The 14,376-nt window shown below is 54.7% G+C and overlaps 1 protein-coding gene across 3 annotated transcripts; it reads right to left on the bottom strand.

The window, feature by feature from the left end:
• CHRM1 (cholinergic receptor muscarinic 1) lies at positions 1-13,797 on the bottom strand. 3 transcript variants are annotated; one of them, XM_047876689.1, is made up of 3 exons: positions 13,284-13,797; positions 12,736-12,828; positions 1-2,458 (listed from the first exon to the last, which is right to left on the bottom strand). In XM_047876689.1, exon 3 carries the CDS (start codon positions 2,380-2,382, stop codon positions 1,000-1,002), a length of 1,383 nt encoding a protein of 460 aa, XP_047732645.1. In that variant the 5' UTR covers positions 2,383-2,458; positions 12,736-12,828; positions 13,284-13,797; the 3' UTR covers positions 1-999. The 3 variants fall into 3 exon arrangements, with proteins under 3 accessions (XP_047732645.1, XP_047732646.1, XP_047732647.1); XM_047876690.1 differs by having other exon boundaries at positions 12,736-12,792; XM_047876691.1 differs by lacking the exons at positions 12,736-12,828; positions 13,284-13,797 and adding an exon at positions 3,704-3,748.
• Positions 13,798-14,376: the final 579 nt, after the last annotated feature.

The raw sequence follows: 14,376 nt of genomic DNA, 5'->3' as shown, positions 1-14,376 counted from the left end.
TAGTCACGTGGCTTTATTCACAGACTCAGCACTTGCTGAGGATGGAAGGAAAGAACATTTGGGGTCAGGCTGGGCCTGGAGATAAGGGCGGCTGGGAGGCCATGCATGGTTGGACTGGGAGCTCACAGGAGAGGACCCGTGGGCCGGGCCAGGCCTGTGCGGGGCAGGCCGGAGGCAGGCAGCATGCGGGAGGCCTGGCTAGAGCTGCACGGAGCAGATCCATCCAGGTGGTGGCTGTGAGCCAGGGAGGGAGGGACTGAGGGCATAGGTGTGGGGCTGGACAGCAGGGACCCCTGCCCCTCACTCCCAGGGAAACTACATAGTGGGACAATCAGGACTCCCGATGCCTGGTCCTGCGGCTGCCTTGGGACTTGGTGTGTGACTAGCCCATCTGGTCTCTTCTGGTGTCATTGTCCTGCTGATGCTTAGACATTTGCCTTGGGGTGACCCACATAGGGACACTCTGGGGACATTTTCAGGGAGGCTGGACAATCCCGGAGAGTGTGCCTAGGGCCCCGGCAGAGTGGGCTGTGCCTGGGGAGGGGAGGGGGATCCCTGCTCCCTGAGAGGCAAGCTTGCCATCGCCCCAGGGGGTGCCGTCTCCCACAATCTGGGCCAGCCCCCCGGGGCCAGAGATGACTGAAATGTAAACCTTCTTTCTCCTGACCCGCCCCACTGGCTCCCTAACAGACTTCCTGCCTGAAGGCAAACAAGGGATCCAAAGCCTGGAGCCTCCTCCCCCAGCCTTCTTCCTGGTGAAGAGCCTATTCCCACCCAGCAGGGAACAGAAAAACCAGTTCCCCGGGTTCATTCCCTGGCTGGAAAGAGCTAAGTTTGGAAAGTTGGCAGGGTCTCTCTGGGCTGTTCAGGAAGGTGACCTAGGGGCCTGCGAAGCCCGGCGAGGGCTGAGCAGGGCCCTGGGTCTGAGGTCGCAGCCCCTGCCCGCTTTCCACCCGGCTCTCCCGGGGACTGGGGTGGCGGGGTGCAGGTGAGGGGCCATCAGCATTGGCGGGAGGGGGTGCGGTGCACGGAACCGGGGCGCTTGGGGATCTTGCGCCAGCGACGCTTGTCCCAGCGGCAGAGCAGCAGCAGGCGGAAGGTGTCCCGGAAGGCTTTGTTGCAGAGTGCGTAGCACATGGGGTTGATGGTGCTGTTGACATAGCACAGCCAGTAGCCCAGCTCCCACAGCGTCTCGGGAACGCAGTTCTTGCAGAAGGTGGATACCAGCACCATGATGTTGTATGGTGTCCAGGTGAGGATGAAGGCCAGCAGAATGGCACTCAGGGTCCGAGCCGCCTTCTTCTCCTTGACCAACGAGAAGGTCTTCCTCTTGGCCAGCTGCTCCTTCCCGCGGGGCTTCTGGCCCTTGCCTGCTCGCTCACGCCCCTTCCGGGTGGGCCTCTTGACCGTATTGGGGGAGCTCCGGGGGGGCTGCTTGGCGGGGGCCTGCGCCTCGGGGTCCACCATGGGCATCTTGATCACCACCTCGGAGCCAGGCTCCTCACCCTCCGAGGACGTGAGGGACTCCATGGAGCCTTCGTCCTCTTCCTCTTCTTCCTTCCAGCTGTAGGCCTGCAGCAGCCTGGGGGCCCGGCAACAGCGACAGCAGCGCCCCGGGGGGGTCTCTGGCGAGCCCTCAGTCCCCCGCTGGGACCGCTCTGAGCTGCTGCTGCTGCCGCCCCCCTTACCGGGCGTCTCGGAGCCCTGCAGGGCCGCCAGCTCCCGGGCCCGGTTCTCCGTCTCCCGGTAGATGCGCCAGTAGAGCGTGCACATGACCGTGACGGGGAGGTAGAAGGCGGCCATGGCTGTGCCAAAGGTGATGATGGGCTGGGAGAGGAACTGGATGTAGCACTGCCCGGCCAGCACCGTCCGCTCCCCTACCAGGTACTGCCAGAAGAGGATGGCTGGGGCCCAGAGGATGAAGGAAACCAGCCAGGCCAGGCCGATCATCAGGGCCGCCCGGCGGGGCGTGCGCTTGGCTCGATAGCTCAGGGGCCGGGTCACGGAGAAGTAGCGGTCGAAACTGATGAGCAGCAGGTTCATGACGGAGGCATTGCTAGCCACGTAGTCCAGGGCCAGCCAGAGGTCGCAGGCCAGTGTGCCCAGAGCCCAGTGGCCCATGAGCAGGTACGTGGTATAGAGGTTCATGGAGAAGGTACCGATGATGAGGTCGGCACAGGCCAGGCTGAGCAGGAAGTAGTTGTTGACTGTCTTGAGCTCAGTGTTGACCTTGAAGGAGATGAGGACCAGCAGGTTGCCCGTCACTGTGGCCAGTGACAGGAGGCCTGTGGTGATCCCAATGAAGGCCACTTGCCAGGGACCCTTTCCCGGTGCCAGAACCGTGATGTTGGGGCTGACGGCGGGTGGGGCCGAGGTATTCATGGTGGCCGGGTGGGGCTGGGCGGGCAGCCCCTTTCTCTAGTCACACTACAGGGCTTCCTCAGGGGGAGGTCATCACCTGAAAAGAGAGGACATGGCCTTCGGTTGGGCTGCCGGTCGTCTCTGACAGCTCGGGGTGCAAGGTGCCGGGAACCCAGCCTCTGCCTCCTCAGATCTTTAGGCGAGGCAGCCTCCCCTTTTCCCACCAGTGGCCCCACACAGTCATTTATAACGCACCTTCCCAGCCATGACTGGATGTGCCAGCGGCACTGGGGGGAGGGGGCTTGGAATCCAGAGATCAGAGTCCCCCTTCAGACCCCGAGCCTCAATTTTCTCATCGGGAAATTGCTACTAATTCTTGCCTTGCTTAACTCATGTGGCAGGAGTTGGGAGACTCGCTTTGTATGCACTACTGCCAAATTTTCAAAGCACTTCACTCAATTTTATTAAAGCTCTCATTTACCAGGGAGTTACTACCAGCCAGACACAGCACTAAGTGCTTCATTGAATTACCTAATTTAACTGTCGTACATCTCTGGGATGCAGGTCTCTTATGATCCCCATTTCACTGAGGCAACCTTGGCTCTGAGCAGCTACAAAACCTGGCCCCCAGTGACAGAGGAGGTGAGTCTGATTGGGACCTGCTTCTCTTTCTTACTCTGAGCATGTGGAGCGTCAGTGGGATTCTTCCATCGAATAAGATGGGAAGGCGAGGGAGGAAGATAACGGGAAAGAGGTGTATGTTAGTGCGTCTGCAGGTTTTCCTGTGCGTGCGTGTGTGTCTGTGTGTGTGCGTGTGACAGAGAGAGAGAGAGAGAGAGAGAGAGAGAAGGAAGGCAGCGGTTGAGGCTGGATCAGATCCTCCATGAGGGCAGCCGGGTAAGTTGTGCTGGGCCCGACTGCTCGCCTGGTGGTAAAAAGCCTGGAGTGAAAGCAGGCAGCGGGGACGAGGGCCGCAGCTCCCAGGTAGGCAGGGGTCTGGCCCCAGCTGAGGTGTGGGAGGCCCCTTCTATTTCCCTGCTCTGTTCCTGAGTCCAAACTGAGTGGGGAACGGCAAGGGCAAAGGGAAGATCCCCCACATTTTTCTTGAGCCTGGAGTCCAGCCCAGGCACCAAAGGTGGGTAAAGGGAAAACCCTTTCTCAGCAACCTACTGGCTGGGAAGGAGGCCCCCGCAGCTCAGCTGTGGCCTTGCTGCTGTATGTTTTGGCTGGTTCCTTCCTGTTCTGGGGCTCAGGTGTCCATCTGACCATCGAAGAGCTGGGGTCTCCTCCCACCTGCAGCTGTGGCCTCAGGGACCGTATCATTGGAAAAACCCCAGGGTACCTGGGTGGGTCAGTTGGTTAAGCGTCTGACTTCGGCTCAGGTCACCATCTCTTGGTTTGTGGGTTCGCGCCCTGCATCGGCCTCTCTGCTGTCAGCGCGGAGCCTGCTTCGGATCCCATCTCCCTCACTTTCTCCACCCCTCTCCTGCGCATGCGCTCCATCCCTCTCTCAAAAATAAACAAACATTAAAAAAAAAAAAAACAAAAAAACAAAGAAAAGAAAAATTCCAAGGGAGAGATGTTGGGCAAGGGCCCACCAAGCCCTGGTGCTCCTCAGGACCTGGTCTGTGACAGAGAGACTAGTGTGCTGTGCCTGTGAGGAGGTTGATGCATGATAGGTGGCCTTGGGTGGGGGGGGTGGCTGTGACAGTGAGGTCATCTCCACTGGTCACGGTAAACCGGTGTGTGAGAGGGACTCTCAGGATGGCAGTCTGGAATGTGACAGAATGAGCGAGAAGGACTGGCTGTCAGTGCGTGCTTGTGTGTCGGGGGCAGTGTCCCCATCAGGGGGACATGGAACATCACAGTGGGAGGGCTTGGACTCTGGAGCTCGATGGCCTGCCTTTGAACCCAGGTAACACCATTTACTGGGTCTGTGATCCCTGCGAGTGGTATCATTGCTAGAGGCCTCGGTTTTTTCAGCTGAAAACCGGGAATGACATCAGCCAATGGGAATGACTAGCCACCAAAGCGAGGAATTAAGTGAGGCTTAAATGGGTCCCCAGATGCAGAATGCATGGAATAGGTCTAGCTCACGGTAGGTGCTAGATGCCTGTGGACTCTTAGCATGTGCACCCATGAGGACTCCCCCCCACGAGCATCTGCTTCTTTGATTAAACATCTCTTGGGGCGCCTGGCTGGCTCAGTCAGTAGAACATGTGGCTCTTGATCTCGGGGTCATGAGTTTGAGCCCCACGTTGGGCATAGAGATTACTTAAATAAATAAACAAATTCTAGGGGCGCCTTAATGGCTCCATCAGTCAGCATCCAACTCTTGGTTTTGGCTCAAGTCATGATCTCACAGTTCGTGGGATCGAGCCCTGAGTTAGGTTATGCGCTGACAGCACAGAGCCTGCTAAGATTCTCTCTCTCTCTCTCTCTCTCTCTCTCTTTCTCTGGCTGCCCTTCCCTGCCTTTCCGTCTCTCTCAAAATAAATAAATAAACTGAAAAAAATTTAAAAAAATTCTAATACTACGACAACAGCAACTGATAATGATAGTGACCACTGCTGTTTAGTGCTCCCTGAGGGGCAGTCCCTGCTCAAAGTGCTCATGTGCATTATTGCATTTAATCTTAACAGGGAACCTATGGCCTGGGGATTGCTCTTCTCTCCATTTCACAGATGAAGAAATTGAGGCTGAGAAAAGCAAGAGAACTGGTACAAGGTCACACAGGCAGGAACCAAGATTTGAGCCTAAGCAGCTTGTTCCAATGAAACATTATTTATAAAAACTGATGACTGGGGGCACCTGGGTGGTGTGTCAGTTGAGTGTCTGACTTCAGCTCAGGCCACGATCTCGTGGTTCTTGAGTTCAAGCCCTGTGTCGGGATCTCTGCTGACAGCTCAGAGCCTGGAGCCTGCTTCGGATTCTGTGTCTCCTTCTCTCTCGGTCCCACCCCCACTTGTATTCTGTCTCTCTTTCTCTCAAAAATAAAGAAAACATTAAAAAAATAAAAACTGATGGCTGGTCTGGAGGTCACAGTTTGCCAATTAAAATTTTTTTTTTAAATTTTTTTTTTTTCAACGTTCATTTATTTTTGGGACAGAGAGAGACAGAGCATGAACGGGGGAGGGGCAGAGAGAGAGGAAGACACAGAATCGGAAACAGGCTCCAGGCTCCGAGCCATCAGCCCAGAGCCTGACTCGGGGCTCGAACTCCCGGACCGCGAGATCGTGACCTGGCTGAAGTCGGACGCTTAACCGACTGCGCCACCCAGGCGCCCCCCAATTTTTTTTTTTTTTAATGTTTATTTTTGAGAGAGACAGAGAATGCGAGTGGGTTAGGGGCAGAGAGAGGGAGACACAGAATTTGAATCGGGCTCCAGGCTCCGAGCTGTCAGCACAGAGGCCGACGCGGGGCTCGAACTCACGAGCTGTGAGATCATGACCTGAGCTGAAGTCGGACGCTCAACCGACTGAGCCACCCAGGGGCCCCGCTAATTAAAATTTTATTCTTTAAATTTTATGTATGTATGTATTTATTTATTTATTTATCTCTACATCCAACATGGGGCTCAAACTCACAATCCTGAGATCAAGAGTCGTATGCTCTACTGACTGAGGTGGCAAGGAGCCCTGCCAATTTGAATTTTATTTTATTTTATTTTGCTTTATTTTATTTTATTTTATTTTTTTAAGAAAGCTTTACGCCCAAGGTGAAGCTTGAACTCATGACCCTGGGATCAAGAGTTGGACACTGTACCGACTGAGACAGCCAAGTGTCCCTTGAATTAAAAAAAAAATTTTTTTAATGTTTATTTTTGAGAAAGGGAGAGAGACAGAGACAGAGCGCGAGTGAGGAGGGGCAGAGAAAAAAGGGAGACACAGAATCTGAAGCAGGCTCCAGGCTCTGAGCTGTTAGCACAGAGCCTGACATAGGGCTTGAACCAACAAACTGTGAGATCATGACCTGAGTGGAAGTTGGACGCTTAGACGACTGAGCCCCCCAGGTGCTCCTGAATTTTAAAAGTACTATGCTAAAATATTATTTGTCTTGCTTACTGAGTCCTGCTGCACCTTTTTCCTGTACCCAAAGTCAGGTGCTGGGCTGGAGGCCGGGATAGGACTGTGCACGCAGGGGCTTTCCCTGGTAAGGCGCTGGTGAATGTCACCTGGCAGGTTGCCCTGCGCAACTCCTGTCCCTCTGATCTGAACTCAGTGCTATTTAGTTCCCATTGCACAAATGGAGCAACTGAGGCCCAGAGAAAAGGGGAAAGAAGGCATTGTGTAGCCCAAAGTCTCCTGGCTCCTAGCCTGAGCGCTGCCTCCCTTCCCCGACCCCTCAAACTCCGGTGGTTTGGGGCAGCTATGTAGCCCCCACTGGTGCCCTGGGCCACTACCTGAAAAGGCTGAGTCAGACAAGAGGAGCTTGCTGGCCTCAGAGGCTGTACCTCAGAGCTGCAGGGGCCTCCCGTCTGCCTGGGCACGGTGCAGCCTTCAACACTGTGACAAGCCCTCCACTGTGTTGGATTTGGTCCTACACCACAAGCAGGTCTAGCCCTGGGGGGAGCTGAGACAATTTTGCCTTGGTTGCAAAATTTGAGGTGCCCCCAGACTCATTGATCAAGAAAACAATATTTTAACACAATATTTAAAGGCCTGGGGCGCCTGGGTGGCTCAGTCGGTTAAGCATCTGACTTCGGTTCAGGTCATGATCTCATAGTTTGTGGGTGCTAGCCCCGCGTTGCGCTCTGTGCTGACAGCTCAGAGCCTGGAGCCTGTTTCAGATTCTGTGTCTTCTTCTTTCTCTGCCCCTCCCCTACTTATGCTCTGTCTCTCAAAAATAAATAAATGTAAAAAGAAAATTTAAAAAAAAGAAAAGGAAATTGGTGGAAAAACCCATCATGAACAAAATTTGATTTTATTTTTATTTTGTTTAAATTTTATTTTTATTTTTTATTATTTTTTAATGTTTATTTAAAAATTTTTTTTAAAGTTTATTTTTGAGAGAGGGAGAGAGACACACAGAGTGCGAGTGGGGGAGGGGCAGAGAGAGAGGGAGACACAGAATCCAAAGGAGGCTCCAGGCCCGGAGCTGTCAGCACAGAGCCCAACGCGGGGCACGAACTCATGAACTGCGAGATCATGACCTGAACTGAAGTCAGATGCTTAACCAGCTAAGCCACCCAGGCATCCCACTGTTTATTTATATTTGAGAGAGAGAGAGACAGTGAGCTGGGGAGGGGCAGAGAGAGACAGAGACAGAGAGAGAGAGAGAGAGAGAGAGAGAGGCTCTGAGCTGTGTGCACAGAGCCCAATGTGGGGCTCAAACTTGCAAACAGGGAGATCATATCCTTAACCACCTGAACCACCTAGGTGCCCCTGAGCCAAATTTTAAACAAAGGCAGGATCTAACCCTGCACTTAACACAAAACAATCCTATCACCCATGACTCACCCTAATCCTGGCCTTGGTTCCAATGAAACTTTATTTACAAAAACAGATGGCCAGCCTCTGGGCTGTAGTTTGTTGCTTTTTTTTTTTTTTTTTTTGCCATTTGAATTTTTAAAATGTTACATTACAATATTATTTACCTTGATTAGTGAATTATTTTGTGTGTCCTCCCTCAAAACTGTCTCTCTCTAGCCATCTGATCTCTAGCAATCATTTAACCTTTCTTTCCCTGGCCACCCTGCATTTGCCAGCTGATGGGGCTGACAGCATCCAAAGTGCCTCTCTTATTACTCCTGACTCCTCATTCTGAACCACAGCCCAGCCACCTCTTGCTGTGCCCTTTGGCCTTCCAGATCCAGGCATAGCCCCTCTCTCAGCCCCAGATTACTCATTTGTTTTTTCTCTTTCTTTCTTTTTAAATTTATTATTTATTTAAAAAATTTATGTTTACTTACTTATTTTGAGAGAGAGCGCACAAGCGGAGGAGGGGCAGAGAAAGATGGAGACACAAGCAGCAGGTGCACCATCAGCGCTTAGCCCAGTGTGGGGCTTGAACTCACGGAGTGCAAGATCATGACCCGAGCCGAGATCAAGAGTTGGGTGCTTAACCGACTGAGTTACCCAGGCGCCCCTAGTTTTTATTGTTTAAAGTAAGCTCTACGCCCAACGTAGGGCTTGAATTCACAAGCCTGAAATCAAGAATCACATGCTCCACCAGCCAGGGGTCCCTCACAGTGCTCATTTGCACAGTAGAGGAGCTGAACCCGCCTGGCATGTGGGGAGATTTTACAGGGTCCTGAAATCGACATCTCAAGACTCTGATCAGAAAGGACCCATGTCCTTGAGTGGAGGCTGTAGAGGCTGAAGGCTCACTTAGGTTCTCCCAGTTGGGGCTGGAATCACATTTACTTGTGGCTGAAACATGGCAACCTCTGACCCTCACAAGCTCTTGTTAAAGCTAGCTATAGCTTTGATGAGTTTTAAAAACGCTTTCACGATGGGGGAACTATGAGAAATGATCCTTAGAAGTGAGGAGGCTGGCTAGCAGTCCCGCTCCTTCATGGCTGGAAGTCCCTCCCACCTGCTTTTTTTAACGTTTACTTATTTTTGAGACAGAGAGAGACAGAGCATGAACAGGGGAGGAGCAGAGAGACAGGGAGACACAGAATCTGAAACAGTCCAGGCTCTGAGCTGTCAGCACAGAGCCCGACGCGGGGCTCGAACTCACGGACCGTGAGATCATGACCTGAGCCGAAGTTGGACGCTTAACCGACCAAGCCACCCAGGCGCCCCCACCTGCTCATTTTAATAGCCACATTGATGGGGCACCTGGCTGGCTCAGCTGCAGGAGCCTGTGACTCCTGATCTTTGGGTCATGAGTTCAGGCCCCATATTGGGTGTAGAGAGCGCTTAAATAAATTTAAAAAACTTAAGAAAAAATAGCCACACTGATAGACCACCATAATTAATCACCTCTTGCATGCCAGGCACTTGATGTATGATATCATTTCCTTTAATCCATAGGGCACCCTGATGAGGGTTCTTATCCCTATTTCACAGATGAAGACACTGAGGTTCAGGGGACTAAGTGACTTGCTGATGGTCGCACAGGAAGCAGTGGCGCTGGGATTCTGCCCCTTGACCTGTGGGCTCCAGGGCCTGAATTCTTTCCACTTAGTAGACTCCTCTACGCCCCACTTACCAACTGGAGGGCCTAAGGCCTCCCATCTGGGACAACTGGGGGAAGGAGAAGGGTAGCAGTTCTGGGGAACTAGACCCCGATTCTTGCCACTCCCTGGATCTTCTGAGCCCCTGGGCCCAAGCGCAGAGCCGTCAATAACTCCGCCTTTCCTCCACAATCAGAAGCAAGGGTCTGCCCCCAAACCTCTCTTGGACAGTGATTTGCTCAAGAGAACATTCCTGGAGGCCTCCTCCAATCCCTGCTGTGTGATCTTGGGGAAGTCACTTCCCACCCTGGTCATCTGTAGGATGACTGTTTGTGTGCGAGGGTGTGTGCATTGCTGAGTGAGAATAGGAAATGGTGGGGGTGAGTCTGTAGCTTTGTGGAGATGGGTTGGGACTCATCCTCTGAGGGTGTCATGTCTGGGGCACTGGAAGGGGGCAAGGAAGCAGGGAGGTGCTTTTTTCTCAGGACCGTGGCCTCCTGATAAAGGTTGTTGGGAGCTTTTAATAATATTATTAATATTATCATAGCAACTGATATTTGCTGACTGCTTACCATATACCAGACATGGCTCTAAAGATTATATTCAGGATTTAATTGACCTGTTACGACTCCTTGTGAAGCAGGTTTTATTATCCTCAATTTGCAGAAGGGGCAACCAAGGCTCTGAGACTGTAAGGACCTTACAGCTCATCAACGATGCAACCAGGATATAGACCCAGGCAGTCTGCTTCCAAGACTAACCTCTTGGACCCCTGCCTACTCTAAACTGCCCTTGTGGGAATCGTGAACTCGACAGCCTCCTCGCCCACCTTGACTGGCTTGGCCACAGTCTGAGTCAGTGAGGGAATCAGTCCTTCCTTTAGAATCTAGCCTGTGTGTGTGTGTGTGTGTGTGTGTGTGTGTGTGTGTGTGTGTGACAGTGTCTGTTGTCCATCTGCGTGATGTATGATGACAGCGCTATGGGAAGGGGGAGGTCTAGCCATCGCTCTCAGAGAGGCAGGGTAGCGGGTGTGTCTGCCTCATTCGCTGCTTTATCCCAGTGCTTGGCACACGGAGTTGCTCAACAAATATTTGTGGAATAAATACATGAATACGTATATAAGGTCCTTCTGTTTGACTTCAGGCTCAGGGGCATGAGGATGAATCCACAGCGGTCAGGCTCCAGAGCACGGGCCCCTCATCTGTAAAATGGACGAAGGGATCCCTGATGCACCTGCTGTGAGGAAGCAGCATGAGGTGACAGGACAGGCACAGCTGTGGGTTGGGGCCTGTTAATGTTGGGAGAGGAAAAAGTCAGCCTGGGCTCAAAGAGTTAAGGGATGAGGTCAGAGCCTCTAGAACAGCTGCCCAGACTGTTGACCGCCAGAGCCTTGGACCAATCCCCAGGGGCTGGGGATCTGGCTGGCGAGAGGAAAGGGGAGGTCAGGAGCGATTGATGGGGAGAGGGATTCCTGAACACTTGGGCTTCCCGACTCTTACCACTGGCCACGTGGTAGAGAAGGGGAGACGGAGAATGAGAGGGTGCTAGGGAAGAGGTTCAGGAGGGAGGCATGAAGCCATCTTGTGATTCTGGGCCGGGAAGCTGGCAGAGCCCTGACTGGAGAGAACGGGTAATACTGGGGAGAAGGAGACACGAGGTGGGGCCTGTGGGGCTGGGCTTCTGGGATTTCACATGTGCTGTGAAGAGGGTTCCTTCTGGCTAGATCTCCTGACCGGTCCCTTCTGCTGGAGAAGCCAGCCTGTCAGAGGTGGCTCTCTCCCCCTGGGTTAACTTTTCTCTGAAGGTAGCTCTCGACCCGTTACAGGTGCACAGATTCCTACTTCTGATGCCTGGCCTCGCGAATCAGGGGTAAACAAATACAATTTACCACATTTTCAGGCTCAACAGTCACTGGAGTGCCAAATGGTCCTGGGGAGGGCAGCAGCCATCAGTTAAATGCTCACAAATGCGCTGCTGAGCCGGAAGAGGAGCGTCAGCCCTGGAACCACTGCCAAATACACTCATTGGTGATGGACTTTAACCAGTTGCCCGACTTTAGCCAAACCATGGCCAGAGCCAGACAGTCAGCAGGCTGGGCCCTCGACGTCACTTTGCCAAGGTAGCATCAGAAGTGCTCCACCCCTCATCACTTGCCCCCTGCTCTTCAATCCTTGCGTTCTCCTCCCCATTTCCTTTCTTCTCTCTCCCTCCCTCCCCCATCCTTCTAAGCATCACCATGGCATCACAGCAGAGCAGAAACCCAGCGAGATATTCACCCACCTCTCCCCGCCCGCCCTCCCCTCCAGAGCCCAAGCTCCTGCCTCATAGAGCTTGCTGCTTCCCCACCCCGTTGTCTTGCTCAGGGAGTGGGAGTGCAGTGCTGCGCTGAGGGCAAGGAAAAGGGGTCCCGGCCCAAGAGGACCCCTACATATCCTCTCTGTGACCATAAGCATGTCCCTTCTCCTTTCTCAGCCTCAGTCTCTCTGTCTGTTCCAATGGGGAGGCTCCTTTTTAGGGCTGACGTGACCTCTGCCTAAACCCTTCTTGACACTCTGGACTCCTCTCTGCACTTTGGGATCTGGTTCTCAGATCTCCAGGCCCCAGAGTCACATCTTCTGCAGCCCGATCTCGCCAGCCCCTCCCCTGCCTGCTGTATCGCAGCGGCGATCACGGTGTGCCTAGTGGCTGAGGTCAGGGGGCAGAGAGCTAACTCTTATCTGACAGCTCAGTGAGCAGCTGATTACTCAAGGACAGGAGACTGTCCGGCTGTAGGAGACAATCAGACTCCTTCCGGCCAGTTGGGTGGAGGGGGAGGGTGGTGTTGGGTCAGCCTGGGTGGAGCTGTGGGTATGTTTTGTGGCAGGAGGTGAACCCTTCTCAGTAGCACCGATAACCCCTAAGCAGCACTTGTCTGAATGGCCCAGGGAGAGCTGACCACCCCTCCGCAGGGGTGAGTCTGCAAGAATCAGAGCTCGTGGCCTCCAGCCCATCACTACATTGTGGAGTCTGGGGGTCCTGGGATGGGTGCCTGCATGGGTGCCCATTAGTATTCATGCATTACCAGGACACGGGACTGAGACCTGCTCCTACGGGAGCCCAAGATACCGTGGACACAGAGAGGGCCCTCTGGGCCCTTGCACACGTCAGGGCCACGTTCCCTGGCTGGAATGGCCTTCCATGTGCCCATCTGTTCCCCGAGAGCCCTGGGGCTCTTGGTCTGATCTCCTGCTAGCTTCTGGCCTAACACCCACCTTGGCATCCAGCTTGTCCGTGTGGCCAGCAACCTGGTTCAGTCCATCTTGGGGGGCCTGAAGGTGGATGGGGGTGGTGGGATTCAGGGTTCCCTGAGGGAGAAGAGGAGGAGGTTCTGGGACTTGGCACCCCAATGTCAGGGGTGGGGGTCAACCTCCCGCGGGATGCTGGTGGCAAGGACGGCCCTCTGGTCCCCTGACCTTTCCACTCTGTCCCTGGGATTCTGGGGCCTCTGCCCGCTACATGGTAGCCTAATCCCTCTGGGCTCCGGGTCCAGTTTCCTAAGGGGGGGGGGTCTCCATCTCCTCTGCCAGCTGAACCCCAGAAAAACATCAGGTGTATCTGCTCAAAGCCAGGAGACGGGGTGTTTGGAGTCGCCAATGTCCAATGCTACACGGCCCCCGTGGCCTCTAGACCCCTCCTTGGCCCCCTCCGCTCTCTGGGGTTCATCCCCATTTCCTCCTAGCCCCGGCTTTGCTCCTAGGACCCTGCTTTTCCCGCCCCCACCTCAGTGGAGCCCCTCCCAAACCCTCCCAAATGTACTCACCATGGGACTGGAGAGGGGTCTGTAGGGTCCTCAGCCCCACTGCCTCCCCGGGGGCCGGCGGCGTCTCCAGGGACCCAAACACCTGGCTCCCGGGGGGAGCTGCGCCCTGTGCTGGCAGCCGGAGAGGCACAGCCAGTGATTGGCATGTCCCACCCCCTGGCACGCCAGCCTGGGGGGGGGGGAGGGAGGAGAGGAAAGAGAGGGAGGGAGGAAAGGGAGAAAAGGAAGGGAGGGGGAGCTGGAGGGAAGCCTCAGGCAGCGTCTGGGGTTGGACTAGGCTCCTGGAGGGTGCCCCCCTCCTCCACTAGGGCACCTCATTCGAGCCCCGAGAGGGAGGGCGTAGGACACGGGGAAAAGGAGCCCAGGAAGGCTAAAAGTCCAGAACGGGAGAGAAGGCGGATACAGGGAGACAAACACCCACACCCACTGCACACAGACTCAGCGGCACACACACACACACACACACACCCTCACAAAGGCACACTGTTTCCCGGGGCTCCTTCCCCCACCCAACACTCGAGCCCCCAACCTGTGTGCACCCTGCCCCGACACACACTCCCCGGCATTCACATGCCTGCTTCCCTCACACACTCGCCCTGCCCCCTGCACATGCCCACGCGCCCACCCACCCACCCACCCAGCCCCACACCCTGCTCTTCCTCCCTGCTGCGAAGGAGCTAGATTCCTTCTGTTTGGAAATGACACATTGGGCCTCACGTGAGAGGCTCCAACTTGGAACAGACCCAGAGGGCTGGCGCACCGCCCCAGGGGCTGGGCAGACGTGGCCGCGTGCTGGGCTGCGTGCTTCTGCGTCTGTCCACGCTGCACGGCCCGGGTGTGAGGGTATATGGGGGTCTGGATGGCAGGGATGGGGGGGGGGCTGTGTGCCCACTGCACGTGCTGCCGAGTGCCCCCCACGTGAGTGTCCCCGAATACCACGCAACCTGTGTAAATGCAGGTGTCGCCCTGTTGGTCTGGAACCCGGACGCGTGTGTACACGTGTGTCTGTATTCGGTGTGTGTCTGGGTGTTGCCCGACTGTGGAACTTGCTAATTCTGACAAGTGAGGCAGCCTCTACCTCCCTGCCTGCTCC

Source organism: Prionailurus viverrinus, chromosome D1, assembly GCF_022837055.1.
Source record: "Prionailurus viverrinus isolate Anna chromosome D1, UM_Priviv_1.0, whole genome shotgun sequence".
NCBI classification, from domain to species: domain Eukaryota; kingdom Metazoa; phylum Chordata; class Mammalia; order Carnivora; family Felidae; genus Prionailurus; species Prionailurus viverrinus.
This window is presented reverse-complemented; position numbering and strand designations above follow the sequence as displayed.

Coding starts and splice junctions, on each gene's coding strand:
- CHRM1 (XM_047876689.1), bottom strand. CDS start 2,382: ATGAATACCTCGGCCCCACCCGCCGTCAGCCCCAACATCACGGTTCTG.